Genomic DNA, 23,324 nt, shown 5'->3' with positions numbered 1-23,324 from the left:
CTCATAAGTAGCTGAGATTACAGCCGCCTGCCACCACGCCGGCTAACTTTTGTATTTTTTGTAGAGATGGGGTTTTACCATGTTGACCAGGCTAGGCTGGTCTCGAACTCCTGACCTCAGGTGATCTGCCTGCCTCAGCCTCCTAAAATGCTGGGATTACAGTTGTAGAGCCACCGCGCCTGGCCTCTAAAAAACAAACTAAATAATGTTTCTCTTCTGTTTTTTCTACTAATTATATAGTTGTATTTTTGACATTTAAATGAGATCGTGGAATTTATTTTAAGGTAAAGGGTGAGGCAGCCTCTTGCCCACTCCTCTTTGCTCCCCACCCCTCACCAATTGGTCTAACATGATTTTTTGGATAATTTTATTTTATCTTTTTTATTTGAAGTTTCAACTCCATCAGTTTGTGAATTCCTAGATATACCTACATCCAAATGAAATTATTGGCAGTTAAAGAGAACGTGTAGCACTAGCGATATCATGTATGAAATGACTTTTTGTCTGATTTAAACTTTTCATGCTTTAGGAGGTCTGGTCTTGTTGGATTGAGCTGCTTCACTATTTGGATCTTGAAACCACCTGGTTAAACACTTTGGAAGAGCGGATGAAGAGCACAGAGGTCCTGCCTGAGAAGACGGACGCTGTCAACGAAGCCCTAGAGGTTGGAGCCTTTGCTCTCCATGGCAGTTCTCTCTGTTGTGATGCGGCCACGTGTATTAAAATGAGGAACATGATGTTTATGTGGGCAAATGCATTTGCTTCTTCAGTCATATTCAGTGTCACTTGCATTTTTCTTCCAGAGCCTGAAGTGTTTATGCATTCATGTGTGTTTAGATTACTGGTGACCCACTATGTCAGCCTCAAGATGCGGTTAGCTGTTTGGCAATTGGCACATTTTCGACATGTTGAAGCACTCTAGTCGTTTTCCAGTTTATGTTGCTAGGCCCTGGACAAAGCTCTGCCGGAGGTTACTAGAGCAGCTCTTCTCTTGTTTCATCAACAGGTTGTTTTTACTCACTAAGCACAGCTATGACTGTTTACAGGGGCTTCCTATGACCTTCAGATGTTAGAGGTTGAAAGACAGTGGTTGAGTCATGGGGTCTTGTCATAGGAGCTTGTCATCAAGCCTGGACTTTCAACTCCTTGAGGCCAAGAAATGTACCTGATACTTCGTTATTTTCAGTTCCCAGCACAGTGTGTAGCACATGTTAACTTAATAATCGTTTCTTAAATGAAATACAACGCAAACAGGGTAGGTTTGCTTAACACACACACAAAAGGGAAGAGGGTAGGTACGCTGTACCATGTGGGAAATGAGTGAAATGTGGCACTGACATTCTAGGAGCTGGATGCTGTGCCAGGGAAAAGATGCCACTTCTTAAATAGAGCAGAGTGAGAGACAGAGTGAATGAAAACTATGAAAAGCTTAATTTTTTTCCTAATATGAGAGTGAATACGTGCACATTCTAGAAATATGGAAAATAAAATATAAAGCAAACTCTTAAGAGAAGCATTTTTAAGCAGTTTGTATATTTCTTCCTAATTATTATCTTTTATGTATGCATGCTAGAAAGTGGTACACTGGATCAAAGGCTTTGAGGTCTTTTATTTATTTATTTATTTATTTATTTATTTATTTTTTTATTTGAGATGGAATCTCGCTATGTTGCCCAGGCTAAAGTGCAGTGCCATGATCTCGGCTCACTGGAACCTCCGCCTCCTGAGTTTAAGCAATTCTCCTGCCTCAGCCTCCTGAGTAGCTGAGATCAAAGGCGTGCGCCACCACCCTAGCTAATTTTGTATTTTTAGTAAAGACGGGTTTTTTTTTAACCTGGTTGGCCATGCTGGTCTAGAACTCCTGACGTCAGGTGATCCACCTGCCTTGGCTTCCCAAAGTGCTAGGATTATAGGTGTGAGCCATTGTGCTTGTATCACTTATGCTAATCTCTCAATTTTATGCATTTTTTAATACCGTGATGAATATTTTTGTGAATTAGTAATTTACTTAATGTTTGGTCCTGTTCCTTAGGTAGATTTTTAGAAAATGGAATTACTTGTTTAAGAAATAGACATTTTGGGGATCCTTGATACCTTTGGCCCTAGTAAATGCACTATTTTTTTTCCCATCTCTGGTCCAGTCTCTGGAATCTGTTCTGCGCCACCCGGCAGATAATCGCACCCAGATTCGAGAGCTTGGCCAGACTCTGATTGATGGAGGGATCCTGGATGATATAATCAGTGAGAAACTGGAGGCTTTCAACAGCCGATATGAAGAGCTGAGTCACCTGGTAAGAGTCGGGCCATGCATGCGTGTTGTTTAGGTACTGATGAAGCGGAGCTGGCCCTAAGCTCCGTATCATAGAGCTTTAATGTTGGTTAAAGTTGGTAACCAATGCTAACAGGGGCATTGAGGGTACTGAAGTACTCAGGAGGGGAGAATAAATCTAACACTTTAAGACAGGCAGAGCTTGATGATTCAAAAAATTATTTTTGATGTTACTTCTACATATTTGTATCACACATTAGAGAAAGAACACTTCTGTTACAGGAAGGTTGGCTATGAATATTAGGTGCTTCCAAACACATATTAAATAAAAACTGTTGATGTTTAGTCAATGAATAACATCAAGCTTAATCCAAAAGTGCAGTACGTAGTCGTTTGATATGTATGTACACCTGTAGAATTTGTTTTACACTTTAGAAAAATAGACTCTGATGTTTACTGTATTGACAGACATTTTTCTTATGTTTTATGTTCTTATTGGTAGACATTGATGCTTCCTAAAAATGCTTTAAAATTATAATAAATAACACATTTTTATCTTCTGTTTAATACATCTTATGGGAAATTTTACATTTTTGTATTTTGTCATTGTATATAGAAATAAGTAATAATTAGTAATTCAGCTGCATGGTACACAAGATCCTAGTAGAACATTTTCACTGTTACCATTAGTAATTATTATTTATTTATAAGGACGACTAAAGTCTTGAATGAAAGCTTTTATAGTCTTTTCTTAGTGGCCAGAACATATATATATTCAGCTATTTATATTTGCACTGAGCCACTAATGATTCAATTTCTCCTCTGCAGGCAGAGAGCAAGCAGATTTCTTTGGAAAAGCAACTCCAGGCCCTGCGGGAAACTGACCATATCCTTCAAGTCTTACAAGAGAGCTTGGGGGAGTTGGACAAACAGCTCACCACGTACCTAACTGACAGGATAGATGCTTTCCAAGTTCCACAGGAAGCTCAGGTATTGCTGTGAATTTGCAGACTTTCAAGATGTAAAGAGAGCATATGCAATTACCTCTTCAACTATAATGAAACCCCTCCTGCCATCCAAAATCGAGAGTTAGTGGGAAAGATTGACCTTACTTATGGGGCAGCATTTGGGTTTTGAAGTTCTCTTGCTTTCTATGTGAGACTGTCTCAAAAGTTCTATGTATTTTATTTTGTTATTTATTTGAGACAGAGTCTCACTCTGTCACCCAGGCTGGAGTGCGGTGGCGCAATCTCAGCTCACTGCAACCTCTGCTTCTGGGTTCAAGTGATTCTCCTGCCTTAGCCTCTAGAGTTATAAGCGTGTGCCACCAAGCCTGGCTAATTTTTTGTATTTTTAGTAGAGACAGGGTTTCACCATGTTGGCCAGGCTAGTCTCAAACTCCTGACCTCAGGTGATATGCCTTGCTCCGCCTCCCAAAGTGCTGGGATTGCAGGTGTGAGCCACTGTGCCCGGTTGAAAAGTCCTGTATATTTTGAATAGTAGTTTTCTTCGCTATGAAGTTGGGACAATTCCTTTCTTATAAATAAGTTGTGAACATTAGAAATGCCAAGTGTAAGGATCTTAGCATGTGCATCACACACAATAGTCATATTATACAATGGGCTGTATTATTATCATACAAAAACTTATTAAAGCTTCTATGGAGGTCAACATTATATAAAATACATTATGTACTACACAACAATATAGAACTTTTGTATTGCTTCTTTTTATACTTAAGAAAAAAGGGACATTGTCTCCCCTTTCCAATCTCTTTGTAGAAAATCCAAGCAGAGATCTCAGCCCATGAGCTAACCCTAGAGGAGCTGAGAAGAAATATGCGTTCTCAGCCCCCGACCTCCCCAGTGAGCAGGTCTGCCAGAGGAGGAAGTCAGATGGATGTGCTACAGGTAAGGAGGGCAAGGAGCTTCCTTTTACTTTTCAGTGTGTTAGGAATTTTTTTTAAAAAAAGAGAAATAATTGATTACTTGGGCACCCTTGGTATTCTTTATGATGTAAATTGTGGAATAGGAGTGATGCATTGAAGGTGCATTGCATCCCAGGGCAACAGAAACAAATTGTTGCAAGGGGGGGAAATGTTAAATTTGATTTTTATAGTGGAGTTGAGAAACAAGAGAGTGAGCCATATTTAGAGGTTACCTTTATATAGTCTTTTTCTTTAACACAGAGCCTATGTCAGTATCTTGTGGATGATACTGTGGGCAGGCTGAGCACGAACTGGATACAGCATCATTTAGTTCTTTCATGGTTGATGTGACATTGACTTGCACTCTGAACTTCCGATGAAGGGCATTTTGAGCTGAACTGCCTTTTTGAACATGAAGTTTTATTTCCAGTGAGGCCAGCTTTATCTAAATTTCTTATCCAAATCTATTGACTCCTGAGACTGAGACAGAGTGTTGAGTAACTTTTGACACTGGGCTATGCAGTTCACTTAGGCGATTGGGTAACCTCACCGAGTTCCATTATGGTTTTTGTTGTTATTATATTACTGATTTTGTGTGTGTGTGTGCTTATGGTACAGATTTTGAGTAGTATGTGTTATGCTCATGATGAGAGAGATAATCATTCTGATAATTCTGTATTTTCATTTCTGCAAACAGAGGAAACTCCGAGAAGTATCCACAAAGTTCCAGCTTTTCCAGAAGCCTGCTAACTTCGAGCAGCGCATGCTGGACTGCAAGCGTGTGCTGGATGGTGTGAAAGCAGAACTTCATGTTCTGGATGTGAAGGATGTAGATCCTGACGTCATACAGACCCACCTGGACAAGTGTATGGTGAGGCTGTAGGGTGATTGACACATCCAGTGGCTTTTTCAGAAGCTGTTATGGCTTAGTCTAGAGCTTACATGCCTAGTGTGTTCAATGATCACTAGTCTAGAGTGTGCTAAACATAAGGATTGATAATGAAAAACCTGTTAAAAAATAAGAAGTGTGGTCTTTCCCTCCAAGGAAATTAGAAGAGATAAGAGAGATAGCCAAGGAAACTAGAATAGACATGTATATAACATGATGACAAACAAAAACCAAAATAAAAGAAACACATCTTAATCATAGTGTGAAGTTAGGAAGGCTTCAGCAGAATGTGACTAATAAGCAAAGTTTTCAAGGATAATTTTGAGTTAGCTAAAAGAACCATACTTAGAATGAATATCAGATATATTATAGCATAAAAATTCAATTTTCTAGTAAAATAAAAGTTTAAATAGAAATATAAACCTAAGATAGGAAAGAAGAAATTATATATAAAGCCTTATGACTTTTGTAGTCTTGAACTTCGTAATTCAATTGAATAGAAATTTTAAAATAATGTAGCTAAGGGGACACAATCTTAGAATGAGTGTTCTGCTTGTGAATCACAGAACTTAAGCTGCGACTCTTTAGGACAGGAGCAGTACAGGGGCATTTCTTTGTGCCTTTCAAAATAAAGGATAAATTTCAATATATATGTGCATGTATATAAGTATTTATTTCATTATTGTGACGTAATGGTAATCAGGGCAAGTGCTGTCCTTGACTTCATAGAACACAGCGCAGGGGTCTGTTAGGTGATGGTGTCCCATGAGATGTTAAGATGGTGATGTATGGTGTCAAGAGAAGCTGTAAAGCTTTTTGGTTTCAAGTAACTGAGATGAAGACAACTCTGAATTTGACCTACAGAACTCCAATTTATTTTTTTCTTCTTTTATGTTTAAATTTATTTTATTTTTAATTTTTGAAGAATTTTAGATTCAGGAAGTACATGTGCACATTTGATACATGGATATATTGTATGATGCTGAAGTTGGGTTTCGACTGGACCCATCACCCAAATAATAAACATGGTACCCACTCAGTAGTTTTTCAGCTCGTGCCCCTTTCCTTCTTCCTGGCTTTTAGAGTCCCAGTGTCTTTGGTTTCCATCTTTATGTGCATGTGTACCGATTGTTTAACTCCCACTTATAAGTGAGAACATGTAGTATTTGATTTTCTGGGTTAATTTACTTAGGATAATGGCCATGAGCTGCATCGATGCTGCTGCAAAGGACATGATTTCCTTTTTTATAGCTGTGTAGTATTCTGTGGTATATTTGTACCACATTTTCTTTATTCATTCCCCCATTGATGGGCACCTAGGTTGACGGCATGTCTTTGCTACTGTGAGTAGTGGTGTGATCAACATGGGAGCGCATGTGTCTTTTTGGTAGAACGATTTATTCTCCTTTACAAATATACCTAGTAATGAGATTTCTGAGTTGAATAATAATTCTATGTTTAGTTCTTTGAGATGTTTCCAAACTGCTTTCCTCAGGGGCTGAACTGACTTGCAGTCCCACTAACAGTGTACGGTGTTCCCTTTTCTCTGCAGCCTTGCCAGCATCTCTTGTTTATTGACTTTTTAATAATGGCCATTCTGACTGGTGTGAGATGGTATCTTATTGTGGTTTTGATTTGCCTCAGAAATATGATTTCTTATAGTCATATACATCTTGGTATATGAACTTTTTAATATTTTTATCCTATAAGTAATATATGCTCATTGTGGTAGACTTAGTACTTCCGAGAAATAGAAGGGAAAAAAATAAGTATTAATAATTTCAAATCCAAGAAACAACCATAGCTGGTGTTGGCTTTTTAAAAGTCATAACATGTAAGATTTTTTTTAATGTGATTTTAACTGTGATAAACATTCTGGTTTTAGTCCTAATGTTTTCCCATTTTATGTAGGAAAAATGTTTATATTGAGTTCTTTTATAAACATTTAAAACATTTGTCTGAGTTTTTAAAAGAATGAGCATAAGCTCTATTTATTTTCTTGTCATATTTGAAAAAGTGATTTCAAGCTTGATTTTATTTGATTCAACCTTCAGACCAAATCTGAGACAGAGCGTGGCCTTTGATCTCCATAGTTAGGTCTTGGCTGTCAGTCTGTGCAAACCGTTCTGAAAGGATGCCAGCTGGCAAACTGTCACCACCGTGTGTAATTTGTCTTTTTGTTTGTTTTAAAGAAACTGTATAAAACTTTGAGTGAAGTCAAACTTGAAGTGGAAACTGTAATTAAAACAGGAAGACATATTGTCCAGAAACAGCAAACAGACAACCCAAAAGGGATGGATGAGCAGCTGACTTCCCTGAAGGTCCTTTACAATGACCTGGGCGCACAGGTGAGGAGAGCAGTCCCATAACTCACCTCTATCTCTCTTTCTTCCTGTTTTTCTCTCTCTCGTGTATTTCCAAATTTCACTTTTTGGAAAATGTGTTTTTGAAATTTATGAGATTCATATGTGTTTTCAATTTATTGTAATAATTTTTGTTATATTTATTTAAATGTATGTGCTAATATTAACAGCGATTCATAGTTACATAGAAATTTATTTTTGGCTAGGCACAGTGGCTCATGCCAACTCTTTGGGAGGCTGAGGTAGGTAATTATTTGAGCCCAGGGGTTTGAGACCAGCCTGGGCAACATGACAAAACCTTGTCTCTACAAAAAAAATACAAATTAAAACCACCAAAAGCAAACAAATTTCCAAAAAAAAAAAAAAAATTAGCCATGGTGGTGCATACCTGTAGTCCTAGCTACCTGGGAGGCTGAGGTGGGAGGATTGCTTGAGCCTGGGAGGCAGAGGTTGCAGTGAGCTGAGACCACGCGATTGCACTCCAGCCTAGGAAACAGAATGAGACACTGTATAAAAGAATTTATTTTTAATATGTAATTCAGGCTAATATTTATACTTTCAATGGCTACTGATACTCCATAAGTTATTCTAAGGAAAGTGCAAGTAATACATGTTCATTGTGGTAGGCTTAGTACTTCAAAGAAATGCGAGGGAAAAAGTAAATATTAATAATTCCAAATTTCAACGGGTAGTAGCGGCTGCTGTTGGCCTTTTTTCTAGTCGTAACATATAAGGTTTCTTTTAAATATAATTTTAACTGTGATAAAATTCTGTTTTTAGTCTTAATGTTTTCCCATTTTATGTAGGAAAGATGGGAAAATAATAGTCCCTGTAAAACCTCAAGTTATTGGTGCTTAGATTTCTAAATTATAGTCTACTGAGAAATGTTAAAACGTCAGGGCTCTAGAAAATAGCCAGTGTCAAGAAGTTCACATTAATCTACTAGGATTTGAAATCCTGCCAAGAAATTTCTCTAATTTGGGCATTTTAGTGAATCTGTGCAGGAGTTCTTAAGCATTAATTGTGAGTGACTGAATCTTTGCCCTGAAACCAGGAGGGCAAAGAATGTGTGGAAGTGTAAAACCTTACTAGGTAATATTGAAAAACCATGTTTGATAGTATTTTGAATCCTTCTTCAGTTAGGAAATATTAACTACTTCCTCCTGAGTTAATATTGAAGTTTCTACATAAGCCCAGAGAAAAATAGCTGAAATTTTGTTTTTAATTGAAATCAGAATGACCAGTCCATACTTTTTCTAGGTGAATTTGAGCTCACTTCTGCAAGCTTAGATTGTTGATGTTATGCATCTTGATATATTGCATGCCTGGAACACATACCTTAGAACTTCTTTTTGGAATTATATAGCTGAAGTTATTCATTGAATATTATTATATTTAGTCACTGGACATTTTATGAATGGAATGGCATTGCTGGTTTTTGCACTAATTCTCCAATTGTGACTATAATTTTAGCATTAATTTTATCATTTAAAGTTTCATTTGATTGAGACTTTACTCTGTGCCAGGAATTATACAAGGATACAGTGGTGAGGAAAAAGATAAATTATCTCTCTATCTAATGGAACTTAGGGTAGTGAAAGAGGAAAACATGAAATGATGTCACATTATCAGTCTGAAGAGTTATGAAGGAATGTACATGGTTTTTTAAGAGTATAGGTAAAGGGGGATTTTTCACCCAGTCTTGGGTTAGGAAGGCTTCCCTGAGGAGGTGATGCATAAGCTGAGATCTGAAGTCTGAGTAGGAGTCACCTGGGTGAAACTAGAAGAGATTTCGAGACTGATAAAACAGTGTATATGAAGGCTCTGTGGCAGGGGGCAGTGTGGTACATTTGAGTGGCTAGAGCAGAGAGAGCCACTGTGGGGAACATGGTGCTAGGGAGATAGGATGAGATGAAATCCTGCCAGTGTCACAGAGTTTGTGTTACAGACTTCAGTCTGTGTCTTCAGCAGTTGTTGCAGTTTTTAATGGGGAAATCACATACTCAGATATGTCTTTTAAAGGATTACTCACTGCAGTTTGGAAGAGGAATTGGAGAGAGGCTGGAATAGATGTGAGGAGACTAGTTAGGAAGTAATTGTACTCTTGGCAAGAGATGGTCATACCTTGAACTAGGATGGACAGTGAAGATAGAGTGAGTGAACTGATGTCAGACATATGTAGGAAGTGAAATCAATAGGACTTGGTGCAGAAGGAGAGATGAAGGATGACTCCCGGGTTTCTGGCTTGATGATGTGGATGGTGTGGTCATTGAGATGGGGTGCTATAAGAAAAGATAGGCTGGGCACGGTGGCTCACGCCTATAATTCCAGCACTTCGGGAGGCCGAAGTAGGCAGATCATGAGGTCGAGAGATCAAGACTATCCTGGCCAACATGGTGAAACCCTGTCTCTACTAAATATTACAAAAATTAACTGGGTGTGGTGGTGTGCATCTGTAGTCCCAGCTACTCGGGAGGCTGAGGCAGGTAAATCACTTGAACTTGGGATATAGAGATTGCAGTGAGCCAAGATCACACCACCCACATTCCAGCTTGGCGGTGGCTCATGCCTGTAATCCCAGCACTTTCAGAGGCTGAGACTGTGGATCACCTAAGTCAGGAGTTCAAGACCAGTCTGGCCAACATGACAAAAACCAGTCTGTACTAAAAAGAAAAAAAAAAAAATTAGCTGGGTGTGGTGGCATGTGCCTGTAATCTCAGCTACTTAGGAAGCTGAGGCAGGAGAATTGCTTAGAGGTGGAGGTTGTAGTGAGTCAAGATTGTGCTGCTGCACTCCAACCTGGGCAATAAGAGTGAAAACTTCATCTCAAAAAAAAAAAAAAAAAGGTAGAGGCATGCAGAAATCATATGTATGTATGTATGTATAAAATTGACATTTTAAATACCTTTAAAAAATCATATGTATATATGTATAAAATCGACATTTTAAATACCTTTGAGAATGTTAATTGGAAATGTCGGGCACTTACATGATCGAACATTCAGGTCTGGAGAGTGTATCTGGTCCGAACAGGTGGATTTTATGAGTCATCTGCATAGAGGTAGTCATTAAAGTAATCCAGGATGATAGATTGCCTAAGAACAGGATATAGTGAAAGAAGAGGGCCCTCAACCAAGTCTTACGAATTACATCATTTAGAAAGAAATCTGCGGAAGATGAGCTTGCAGAAGAAACTAATATAAGTAGCAAGAAGTGGTAGGTACACATGCAAGTGCTAGGTCTGGGAAGCCAGGGGAAGATGGTATTTCGAGAATGAGTGTACTTACATGTTTTGGATATTATTGAAAGTTAAATATGATGTCCACCTAAACATATCCGTTAGATCAGTTGCCATTGGGGTCATTCTGGAACTTGGCAAGGGCAATGTCTTGGGAGTGATGGTGGTAGAAGCCAGAATGGCATGACTCAACCCAAAGATTATACCACCTTGGCCTTGGCCTTAACTTCTTTAAGTTTCTTTTTCGTTATCCATAAAATAGAAAGAGGCTTTGTGAATTTTATTGCATACATGTGTATGATTCCTTAGCACAACACAGAAGCTGTATTAAGAGCTTGGTACATGTTAGTTAAGTTCATTTGCTTTCTGTCAACAACAATAAGAGCAAAATAATATAAGGTTGCATAGTCGTGTACTGTGTTTTAAGTTAATATGGTTAATTTTAAAACATGTAATTGTGAAATGGTGCTATTTCCCCCCTCAAATTGCTATAATATAGTATTTTTAAAAACAGAATCCTTCATGGAGAGGATTCTAAGATATCTTGTGTTCAAAATTATAATAGATACAATTTAGTGATTTTTAACTTTATTTCAGCCCTTTTTATGTGTGTTTTTCTCACTTAATACTTATAACTTTAAATACTTATAATCTTTAAAAAAAATTTTTTTTGAGACAGGATCTTGCTCTGTTGCTCAGGCTAGAGTGCAGTGGCAGGATCACGGCTCAGTGCAGCCCTAGTCTCCAGGGCTCAAGTGATTCTCCCACCTTAGCCTCCAGAGTAGTTGGAACTATAGGCGCTCACCACCACACTGGCTAATTTTTTGTAGGTTTTGTAGAGGTGAGGTCTTTCCATGTTTCCCAGGCTGATCTCAAACTCTTGGACTCAAGAGATTTGCCCCCCTTCGTCTCCCACTGTGCCGGGATTATAGGCATGAGCCATTGCGCCCAGCCGCATGCCAATCTTTTGAGGGCTACACCTCTATCAGAGTCACTTAGGAAATTAATGGTAGCGCTAAGATGAAAACCCAGGATTGCCTGGCATTTAACCACTACAGTATGTTGCCTCCTTACAGAAATGCAAGCTTAGAGGATTTCTAAGGTGCTACAGACAAAGGTTATGTACGTCTTGGGGGTTAAATATGAATCAGTTTGGATCTTTAGTTAACATTCTGATTCATTCCCATCTCAGTCTCAGTCTCTCCTTGTCTCTCTCTTCTTCTCAGGTGACAGAAGGAAAACAGGATCTAGAAAGAGCCTCACAGTTGGCCCGCAAAATGAAGAAAGAGGCTGCATCTCTCTCTGAATGGCTTTCTGCTACTGAAACTGAATTGGTACAGAAGTCCACTTCAGAAGGTCTGCTTGGTGACTTGGATACAGAGATTTCCTGGGCTAAAGTAAGTCGTAGTTCAGATGAAACACCAGCATGATGCCGGTGTAATGTGGCATTTGTTCTGGGCGATCTAGGTGGATACCATGTCCCTCCATTTCATATTAAATCTAGCCTTTTATTTTTTGCATTGTTTTTCCCCTTCTCTGTCCTAAGAAACAATATGTTTAAAACAATGATTGTATTTTATTTTATTTGTAATTTCTACTTTTAGATTAAGGGGTACATGTATTGGTTTGTTGCATGGATAAATTGTGTGATGCTGAGATTTGAGGTATGAATGATCCCATCACCAACATAGTGAGCCTAGTAGCCAATAGGTAGTTTTTCAGCTCATACCTCCCTCTGTTTCTGACCCCTTTACTGTCCCTAGTTTCTATCATTCCCATCTTTATGGCCATGCATACCCAATGTTTAGCGCCCGTTTGCAAGTGAGAACATGTGATGTTTCGTTTCCCATTTCTCCATTAAGTCACTTAGGATAATGGCCCTCAGCTGCATCCATGTTGCTGTAGAGGACATGATATCATTCTTTTTCATGACTGTGTAATATTCCATGGTGTATATATACCACATTTTCTTTATCCAATCCACCATTGATGGGCACCTAGGTTGATGATGGGTCTTTGCTGTTGTGAATAGTGTCGATGAACGTATGAGTGCATGTGTCTTTCTGGTAGAACAGTTTATTTTCCTTTGCATATATACCTAGTAATTGGATTTCTGAGTCAAATGGTAATTCTGTTTGAAGTGCTTTGAGAAATTTCTAAACTGCTTTCCACAGAGGCTGAACTAATTTACATTTCCAGCAACAGTGTAAAAGTGTTCCTTTTTCTCTGCAATCTTGCAAACATCTATTTTTTTACTTTGAATAATAACCATTCTGAATGGTGTGAATGGTGTCTCATTGTGGTTTCAATTTGCGTTTCTCTAATGTTAGCGATGGTGAACATTTTTTCATATATTGTTGGCTGCTGGTATGTCTTTTGTGAAATGTCTGTTCATTTTCTTTGCCCACTTTCAATGGGGTTATTTGTAAAACAGCTATTTTATTAAGATATTTTTATCTTGATTCCAAAAGCATTACATTCATGGATCATCGAGACCTTTATAGATATTATGTTTATATACTACTTAAAAGCATAATTCACTACCTTCAAAATCTGACATTATATTTACAGAGTATTTACAAGGAATTGCACTGAGTTTAATTCTTTTTTAAAACATTTTAAAACCAATAACTAATCTTTCTATTGCAAACTAACAGATGTAAAGAATGTAAGAATAGAATTGTAAAAATCAATACAAGAGTTTTCTTTAGCCCTATACTTTGAAATCACAGAGATTAGAAAGTTGATTTGCCAGTTCTGTCTTCTGCGGTAGACAATTGAATGGAACATGAGTGGTTCTTTTAACAAGGCATTATGTTTTCCTAAATCTATTTCCCGAGAAAGAAGCAAGTATATTAGACGGAAGTACTGAATAGAAATGATCAATACTGTGACTGATGTTTATATAAAGGCATAAGTATCAATTTGACACCCTCTACAGCTCTACAGATGTTTGCAGTGGGCCTTGAGGAGAAGATGCTGAGAGGTTGTGGGGCAGCACAACTCCTTCTTACTTTGAATGCTCTGTGGAGATGACAGCTGGGAGAAAGTCAAGATAGTAGACACTGGAAAGACTATTCTCAGTTTAGAGAAAAGCTCATGAAAAGTGTGATCATGCCATGAGCTGTGTGCATGTAAAGGAAGTGAAAAAAAGAAATGTATGAGGGAAATGAACATTCCAAGTCGTTGGCGTATTGTGGATGAATGCAAAACAAAGACACCAAACTTTATTTTTTTTAAATTTAAGTTTTTCAAGGAAATGTTATCTTCCTCATGCAGTATACTTTGAAAACCGTTACTTTCTTATTAGTAACATAAATAATAGAAGCTGGTTGAATGAAATTCACATAGTGTAATACAAAAAAAAAAAAAAAACAGGAGCAAAAATAATCTGTAACCAAACAATACTGTTATTTTTTTTCATTTTTGGGGAACATAGCGATGTGCACAGGCAAAGCATATATTTTAAAATAAATTTTGTTATGACTAGTATTTATTGACCTTGTAAAAACTTATATCTTTAGCATTTTTCTTTACCTATACTTGTTTTTGTATAGCATATTAAAGCTATGCATAGTGCTTCATTCTTACTTTATATTTTATTCTCTCATTTCTCTATTCATTTCCGTTTAAATTATTACCATTTATCACTATTATAGATAGTATATTCTATATATGGTTTAGTATATTCATCATACTAAATGAATATACTAAACCATATCATACATTCATAATAATTTCCTGAGGATATATTCTTAGCCCTAAAATTATTAGTCAAGAGATAAAGATATATCCATTTTAAGCCTTATACATATTATACAATTGTCCTTCAGAAATGGTGCACCCACCACCTGCGAATGAGAATTTCTACTTGACATCATGTTTTGGTTATTTAATTAGAACAGCTTTCACAAGTTTATAGGTCTTCTGTAGCGCTTTTTAAAATACTGCTTCTTCCGCTAATTCTGATCAGTTTTTATCACCAAATTGACCTTTAACTTGGAGCTTTGTATCTGTTCTGATTATCAATGCTTACTGTGTTGTGTATGATTGCAATTTTTTTATATTACTCTAGCTTCCTTTTTTGTTTTTGTTTTTTTTTTTTTTTGAAAAATCGTAAACCCTTTTGTACATTTCTTAATGAATAAAATCCATCTTTTTCTTCATTATTTCTACCTTTAGTGCTTAGAAAGACTGACTCTATTCCAGGTTCATCTGATTATTTACTTATTTTTTCTACTTGGTCTTTTTAAAAAAATTATTATAGTTTAAGTTCTGGGATACGTGTGCAGAACGTGCAGGTTTGTTACAGAGGTATACATTTGCCATGGTGATTTGCTGTACCCATTAACCCATCATTTGCATTAGGCATTTCTCTTAACGCTATTCCTCCCCTAACCCCCAAACCCCCAGCAGGCCCGGTTGTGTGATGTTCCCCTCCCTGTGTCCATGTGTTCTCATCATTTAACTCCTACTTATGAGTGAGAATGTGTGGTGTTTGGTTTTCTGTTCCTGTGTTAGTTTGCTGAGAATGATGGCTTCCAGCTTCATCCATGTCCCTGCAAAGGACATGAACTCATCCTTTTTTATGGCTGCATAGTATTCCATGGTATATATATACCACATTTTCTTTATCCAGTCTATCATTGATGGACATTTGGGTTGATTCCTAGTCTTCACTATTGTGAACAGTGCTGCAATAAATATATGTGTGCATGTGTCTTTATAGTAGAATGATTTATTGGTATTTCTGGTTCTAGATCATTGAGGAACTGCCACACTGTCTTCCACAATGGTTGAACTAATTTACACTCCCATCAACAGTGTAAAAGCGTTCCTGTTTCTCCTGTTTCTCTCCAGCATCTATTGTTTCCTGAGTTTTTAATGATTGCCATTCTAACTGGTGTGAGATGGTTTTTCATTGTGGTTTTGATTTGCATTTCTCTAATGAACAGTGATGATGAGCCTTTTTTCATATGTTTGTGGCCACATAAATGTCTTCTTTTGAAAAGTATCTGTTTATATCCTTTGCCTGCTTTTTGATGGGTTTGTTTGTATTTTTCTTGTAAATTTGTTTAAGTTCCATGTAAATTCTGACAGCCCTCTCTTTGTCAGATGGATAGTTTGCAAAAAGTTTCTCCCATTATGTAGGTTACCTGTTCACTATGATGATAGTTTCTTTTGCTCTGCAGAAGCTCTTTAGTTTGATTAGATTCCATTTGTCCATTTTGACTTTTGTTGCCATTGCTTTGGGTGTTTTAGTCATGAAGTCTTTGCCCATGTCTGTGTCCTGAATGGTATTGCCTAGGTTTTCTTCTAGGGTATTTATGGTTTTAGGTCTTACATTTAAGTCTTTAATACATCTTGAGTTAGTTTTTGTATAAGGTGTAAGGAAGGGGTCCAGTTTCAGTTTTATGCATATGGCCAGCCAGTTTTCCCAACACCATTTATTAAATAGGAATCCTTTCCCTGTTGCTTCTTTTTGTAGGGTTTGTCAAAGATCAGATGGTTGTGGATGTGTGGCATTATTTCTGAGGCCTCTGTTCTGTTCCATTGGTCTATATATCTGTTTTGGTACCAGTACCATGCTGTTTTGGTTACTGTAGTCTTATGGTATAGTTAAAAGTCAGGTAACATGATGCCTCCGGCTTTGTTCTTTTTGCTTAGCATTGGCTTGGCTATACAGGCTCTTTTTTGGTTCCATATGAAATTTAAGGTGTTTCTTTCCAATTTTGTGAAGAAAGTCAATGGTAGCTTGATGAGAATAGCATTGAATCTATAAATTACTTTGGGCAATATGATCATTTTCGTGATATTGATTCTTCCTGACCATGAGCATGGAATGTTTTTCCATTTGTTTGTGTCCTCTCTTAATTTCTTGAGCAGTGGTTTGTAGTTTTCTTTGAAGAGGTTCTTCACATCCCTTGTAAGTTATATTCCTAGTTATTTTATTATCTTTGTAGCAATTGTGAATGGGAGTTCACTCATGATGTGGCTCTCTGTTTGTCTATTATTGGTACATAGAAATGCTTGTGATTTTTGTACATTGATTTTTGTACCATGAGACTTTGGTGAAGTTGCTTATCAGCTGAAGGAGTTTTTGGGTTTTCTAAATATACCATTGTGTCATCTGCAAACAGAGACAATTTGACTTCCTCTCTTCTTATTTAAATATCCTTTATTTCTTTCTCTTGCCTTATTGCCCTGGCCAGAACTTCCAATACTGTGTTGAATAGGAGTGGTGAGAGAGGGCATCCTTGTCTTGTGCCTGTTTTCAAAGGGAATGCTTTCAGTTTTTGCCCATTCAGTATGATATTGGCTGTGGGTTTGTCATAAATAGCTCTTATTATTTTGAGATTCATTCTTTCTATCAATACCTAGTTTATTGAGTGTTTTTAGCATGAAGGGATGTTGAATTTTATTGAAGGCTTTTTCTGCATCTATTGAGATAATCGTGTGGTTTGTGGTTTTTGTCATTGTTTCTGTTTATATGATGGATTATGTTTATTGATTTGCGTATGTTGAACCAGTCTTGAATCCCAGGGATGCAGCTGACTTGATCATAGTGGATAAGGTTTTTGATGTGCTGTTGGATTCTGTTTGCCAGTATTTTACTGATGATTTTCACATTGATGTTTATCGAGGATATTAACCTGAAATTTTCTTTTTTTTGTTGTGTCTCTGCCAGGTTTTTATATCTGGATGATGCTGGCCTGATACAATGAGTTAGGGAGGAGTCCTTCTTTTTGTATTGTTTGGAATAGTTTCATAAGGAATGGTACCAGCTCTACTTTGTACCTCTGGTAGAATTCAGCTGTGAATCTTGGATTTTTTTGGTTGGAAGGCTATTAATTACTGCCTCAATTTCAGAACTTGTTGGTCTGTTCAGGGATTTGACTTCTTCCTGGTTTAGTCTTGAGAGGGTGTATGTATCCAGGAGTTTATCCATTTTTTTTCTAGAGTTTCTAGTTTATTTGCATAGAGGTGTTTCTAGTCTTCTCTGATGGTATTTTGTTTTTCTGTGGGATCAGTGATGATAGCTCCTTTATGACTTTTTATTGTGTCTATTTGATTCTTCTCTCTTTTCTTCTTTAATAGTCTGGCTGGCAGTCTACCTATTTTATTAATCTTTTCAAAAAACCAGCTCCTGGATTCACTGATTTTTTTTTTTTTTGAAAAGTTTTTCACGTCTCTATCTCCTTTAGTTCTGCTCTCCTCTTAGTTATTTCTTGTCTTCTGCTGGCTTTTGAATTTGCTTGTTCTTGCTTCTCTAGTTCTTTTAATTGTGGTGTTAGAGTGTTGATTTTAGATCTTTCCCACTTTCTCATGTGTGCATTTAGTGCTATAAATTTCACTCTAAAGTCTGATTTAGCTTTGCCCCAGAGATTCTGGTATGTTGTGTCTTTGTTCTCATTAGTTTCAAAGAACTTATTTATTTCTGCCTTAATTTCATTATTTATCCAGTAGTCATTCAGAAGTAGGTTGTTCAGTTTCCATGTAGTTGTGTGGTTTTGAGTGAGCTTCTCACTCCTAGGTTCTAATTTGATTGCACTGTCATCCCAGAGACTGTTTGTTGTGATTTCCGTTCTTTTGCATTTGCTGAGGAGTGTTTTAATTCCAATTACGTGGTCAATTTTAGAATAAGTGCTATGTGGTGCTGAGAAGAATGCTTATTCTGTTGATTTGGGCTGGAGAGTTCTGTAGATGTCTGTTAGATCTTCTTGGTCCAGAGACGAGTTCAAGTTCTGAATATCCTTGTTAATTTTCTGTCTTGCTGATCTGTCTAATATTGACAGTGGGGAGTTGAAGTCTCCTACTAGTATTGTGTGTGAGAGTCTAAGTCTCTTTCTAGGTCTCTAAGAACTTGCTTTATGAATCTGAGTGCTCCTATATTGGGTGTGTATATATTTAAGATAGTTAGCTCTTCTTGTTGCTTGGATCCCTTTGTCATTATGTAATGCTCTTCTTTGTCTCTTTTGATCTTTGTTGGTTTAAAATCTGTTTTATCAGAGACTAGGATTGTAACCTCTGCTTTTTTTTGCTTTCCATTTGCTTGGTAAATATTCCTCCATCACTTTATTTTGAGCCTATGTGTGTCTTTGAACATAAGAGTGGTCTCCTGAATACAGCACACCTATGGGTCTTGACTCTATCCAATTTGCCAGTCTGGGTCTTTTAATTGGAGCATTTAGCCCATTTACAGTTACGGTTAATATTGTTATGTGTGAATTTGATCCTGTCATTATGATGCTAGCTGCTTATTTTGCACATTAGTTGATGCGGTTTCTTCATAGTGTCAATGCTCTTTACATTTTGGCATTTTTTGCAGTGTCTGGTGTTGGTTTTTCTTTTCCAAATTTAGTGCTTTTTTTCAGGAGCTTTTGTAAGGCAGTCCTGGTGGTGACAAAATCCCTTAGCATTTGCTTTTCTGTAAAGGATTTTATTTCTCCTCTTATGAAGCTTAATTTGGCTGGATATGAAATTCTGGGTTGAAAGTTCTTTTCTTTAAGAATGTTGAATATTGGAGCCACTCTCTTCTGGCTTGTAGGGTTTCTGCCAAGAGATCTGCTATTACTCTGATGGGCTTCCCTTTGTGGGTAACCTGACCTTTCTCTCTGGCTGCCCTTAACATTTTTTCCTTCATTTCACCCTTGGTCAATCTGAAGATTATGTGTCTTCGGATTGCTTTTTTCAAGGAGTATCTTTGTGGTGTTCTCTTTCTTTCCTGAATTTGAATGTTGGCCTCTCTTGCTAAGTTGGGGAAGTCCTCCTGGATAATATCCTGAAGTGTGTTCCAGCTTGGTTCCATTCTCTTTGTCACTTTCAGGTACACCAATCAAACATAGGTTTGTTCTTTTCACATAGTCCCTTACTTCTTGGAGGCTTTGTTCATTCCTTCTCATTCTTTATTCTATAATCTTGTCTTCACAATTTATTTCATTAAGTTTATCTTCAATCTCTGATATTCTTTCTTCTGCTTGATCAATTCGGCTATTGAAACTTGTGTTTTCTTCACGAAGTTCTCGTGCTGTGTTTTTCAGCTCGATCAGGTCATTCTTCTCTAAATTGTTTATTCTAGTTAACAGTTCCTGCATCCTTTTATCAAGGTGATTATCTTCCTTGCATTGGGTTAGAACATGCTCTTTTAGCTCAGAGGAGTTTGTTATTATCCACCTTCTGAAGCCTACTTCTGTCAATTTGTCAATCTCATTCTCCATCCAGTTTTGTTTGCTTGCTGGCCAGTAGTTGTGATCCTTTGGAGGGGGAGAGGCATTCTAGTTTTTGGAATTTTCAGCCTTTTTGCACTGGTTTTTCCTCATCTTGGTGGATTTATCTACCTTTGATCTTTGATGTTGGTGACCTTTGGATGGTCACCGCCCCTTTGGATGGGGTTTTTGTGTGGGTGTCCTTTTTGTTGATTTGATGTTATTGCTTTCTGTTTGTTAGTTTTCCTTCTAACAGTCAGGCCCGTCTTCTACAGGTCTGCTGGAGTTTGCTGGAGGTCCAATCCAGACACTGTTTGTCTGGGTATCACCAGCAGAGATTATAGAACAGCAAAGAATGCTGCCTGCAACTTCCTCTGGAAGCTTCATCCCAGAGGGGCACCCACCAGATGCCAGTCAGAGCTCTTCTGTGTGAGGTGTCTGTCGACCTCTGCTGGGAGGTGTCTCCCAGTCAGGAGGCACAGGGGTGAGGAACCCATTTGAGGAGGCAGTCTGTCCCTTAGCAGAGTTCGAGCGTTGTGCTGGGAGATATGCTGCTCTCTTAAGAGCTGGCAGGCAGGAATGTTTAAGTCTCCTGAACCTGTGCCCACAGCCACCCCTTCCTTCAGGTGCTCTGTCCCAGGGAGATGGGGGTTTTATCTATAAGCCCCTGACTCGGGCTGCTGCCTTTCTTTCAGAGATGCCCTGCCTAGAGAGGAAAACTGTAGATAGACAGTCTGGTTACAGTGGCTTTGCTGAGCTGTGATGGGCTTTGCTCAGTTTGAACTTCCAGGTGACTTTGTTTACACTGTGAGGGGAAAACCACCTGCTCAAGCCTCAGTCATGGCAGATGTCCTTTTCCCTACCAAGCTCAAGCATCTCTGTTCAACTTCAGGCTGCAGTGCTGGCAGTGAGAATTTCAAGCCAGTGGATCATAGCTTGCTGGGCTTTGGGGAGGTGAGATCCGTTGACCAAGACCACTTGGCTGCTTGGCTTCAACCCCCTTTTCCAGGGGAGTGAACGGTTCTGTCTCGCTGGTATTCCATGTGCCACTGGAATATATTAAAAAAACTCCTACAGCTAGCTTGGTGTCTGCTCAAACAGCTGCCCAGTTTTGTGCTCGAAACCCATAACCCTGGTGGTATAGGCACCTGAGGGAATCTCCTGGTCTGCGGGTTGCAAAGACAATCGGAAAAGCATAGTATGTGGGCTAGATAGCACCATCCCTCTTGGCACAGTTCCTCAAGGCTTCCCTTTGCTAGGGAAGGGAGTTCCCCAACCCCTTACACTTTCCGGGTCAGGCGAAGCCATACCCTGCTTCCGCTTGCCTTCCATGAGCTGTCCCCACCGTCTGACCAGTCCCAGTGAGATGTGCCAGGTACCTCAGCTGGGAATGCAGAAATCACCCACCTTCTGCATTGGTCTTGCTAGGAGCTGCAGACCGGAGCTGTTTCTATTCAGCCATCTTGCCAACCACCTCCTGTATTAGCTCTTTTATAATTTTATCTTTTACTTTTAATGCATTAATCCTTCTGGAATTTATTTTGGTGTATTTCATGAGATAAGCCTCTAACTTTCTTTCCAATAGGTTAACCAATGATCTCAGCACTATTGGTTGAGTATTTAACCTTGTTTCCACTGATTTGACATGCCGAGTTTATATATACTTATTTGCTTGTTGCCTTTCATTGTTTTCTGCTCCACTGATCTGACCTTGTGACATGTACCAGTTCTTAAACTGTTTAACCATGTTTTATAATATATTTTAACTGCAGTTAATGGAGTCCCTCTGTTTATGCTTCATTTTTGTTATATATGTCTTAAATTAACTTTAGAATTACTATTCTCAAATTTTTAAATTCTGTTGGAAATTTTGATTTGAATTGCCTTAAATTCATAGATTTGTTTAGAGCAGAATTGATATCTTTGTTATATTATATCTTTTTGGTAACAGATGTGTCTCATTTTTTCTCCCAGATTCTTTCACTTTCCTACAAAATGGTTTGATTTTGTTCTTTATAAACATTATTCATATATGTAAAGGAGTTTATTCCTACATGTTTATTTTTACTGCTATGTGAAAATATACTTTTCCATTTTTTTACAGAGTGTTTATAGTTGGTACATAGGTATTACTGATTTTGTATATTTAATTTTGAAACATCTATCTTGTGTACTCATATATTCAACTGGTTTTTCAGCTTTCTTAGGTAAAGACTGAAAGTAATGAAAAATTTGTTTCTTTTGGAACAATTTGCTCTTAAGTTTCCATTTAATCTTATTTTATAATTGAAATAATGAAGATGATATATACAAGTCGCAAAGTCATAGCACATTCTCTTCATTAGAATAAATCAAATGAAACATCAGTAAATGTTAATAATGTAACAACCATCTTTTTATCATTGTCTTTTCGGATTTAAGGAACATGCAAATTTCACAACATTTTAATGTATTTGTACTTAAAGATTGTGTAAAATTATTTTCAATGCAAAGCTTAAAATACATTTTCATTTTTGAATACTATTTTTATTCAATAACTTAAATATACAATTTTCAATGTAGCCATTTTTACTATAAAAAAAGTGTGTGTGCTATTTAGATTTAATTACTTGTAGTTCATTATTTTGTATGGTTCTTAAATGCTATTCTAGTCGAACAGTACATATTCACTGAAGGAATGAAAGATTCTTATTAATAATTGCTGAGAGCATGGCTCTTACATGTCTTTTATTCCCCCCACCTTCTGCAGCTAGAGAAGAACATTGGAAAGTGGTATTTCAGTTCCTTCATAAATATACCAGTAATTGAGATGGCCAAGTGAGTGTTTAAACCTGGACTCACTTGTGAATTTGTGAGGGTATGCTTTCCAAGATATGATTTAATGTTTAAATATAAACTCAAGCTCCTTAAAATGATTGATTTAAATGTTGGTTTTTAAAAGTGTCAATAATAGTAGCAGTAGGGTAGATACATGCATATTGCTTTTTGATTGAAAGAGCTTTGTAGTTTTAATTGTGGAACTCATGCTCTCTCTATAATTCTGTGACTATACACTTTGCCTAGTCAAACTTATGAATGTGCCAATCACATTATCATCGTACCATCCAGAGTGTTACCTTTGCAGTTATGACAGTTGTAAGACGAAAGCTTAGACTTGCTGTTCTCTTGTGAATTACTTACATGAAATTTTTTTATGATATTTGTTCAGCATATTATATGTGAAATCACCCAGCTATAAGATGTTATCCTTGAGAGTGCATATAGTACACATCGACAGTTTCCTCTGGTAATCTAGCAGATAAATTCATTGTGAATTTTTTTAACTTGTGAGTTCTAGGATCCTTCTGCTTTGCCAGTTTGTAGTTACTGAAAAGGAAATTGAGTCTTTCCATTTAGAGTGATGATGAAGAAAATTGGTATTTGTATGTAATA

The 23,324-nt window shown here is 37.5% G+C and overlaps 1 protein-coding gene across 11 annotated transcripts in view; it reads left to right on the top strand.

Moving 5' to 3' along the window:
* The window catches only part of UTRN (utrophin), a 536,298-nt gene that overhangs the window by 162,779 nt on the left and 350,195 nt on the right, over positions 1 to 23,324 (top strand). For all 11 annotated transcript variants that reach the window (XM_032274352.1, XM_032274350.1, XM_032274353.1 and 8 more), the window contains 7 exons: positions 530 to 664; positions 2,142 to 2,291; positions 3,098 to 3,259; positions 4,051 to 4,179; positions 4,894 to 5,067; positions 7,278 to 7,433; positions 11,913 to 12,083. In XM_032274352.1, the coding sequence (XP_032130243.1) occupies positions 530 to 664; positions 2,142 to 2,291; positions 3,098 to 3,259; positions 4,051 to 4,179; positions 4,894 to 5,067; positions 7,278 to 7,433; positions 11,913 to 12,083 (1,077 nt within the window). The remainder of the gene's footprint in view (positions 1 to 529; positions 665 to 2,141; positions 2,292 to 3,097; positions 3,260 to 4,050; positions 4,180 to 4,893; positions 5,068 to 7,277; positions 7,434 to 11,912; positions 12,084 to 23,324) is intronic.

This window comes from Sapajus apella, unplaced genomic scaffold, assembly GCF_009761245.1.
Source record: "Sapajus apella isolate SASKATOON/1434 unplaced genomic scaffold, GSC_monkey_1.0 scaffold6, whole genome shotgun sequence".
Classification (NCBI taxonomy): Eukaryota; Metazoa; Chordata; class Mammalia; order Primates; family Cebidae; genus Sapajus; species Sapajus apella.
Note: the sequence above shows the minus strand (reverse complement) of the source record. Positions and strands in the feature narration are given on the sequence as shown.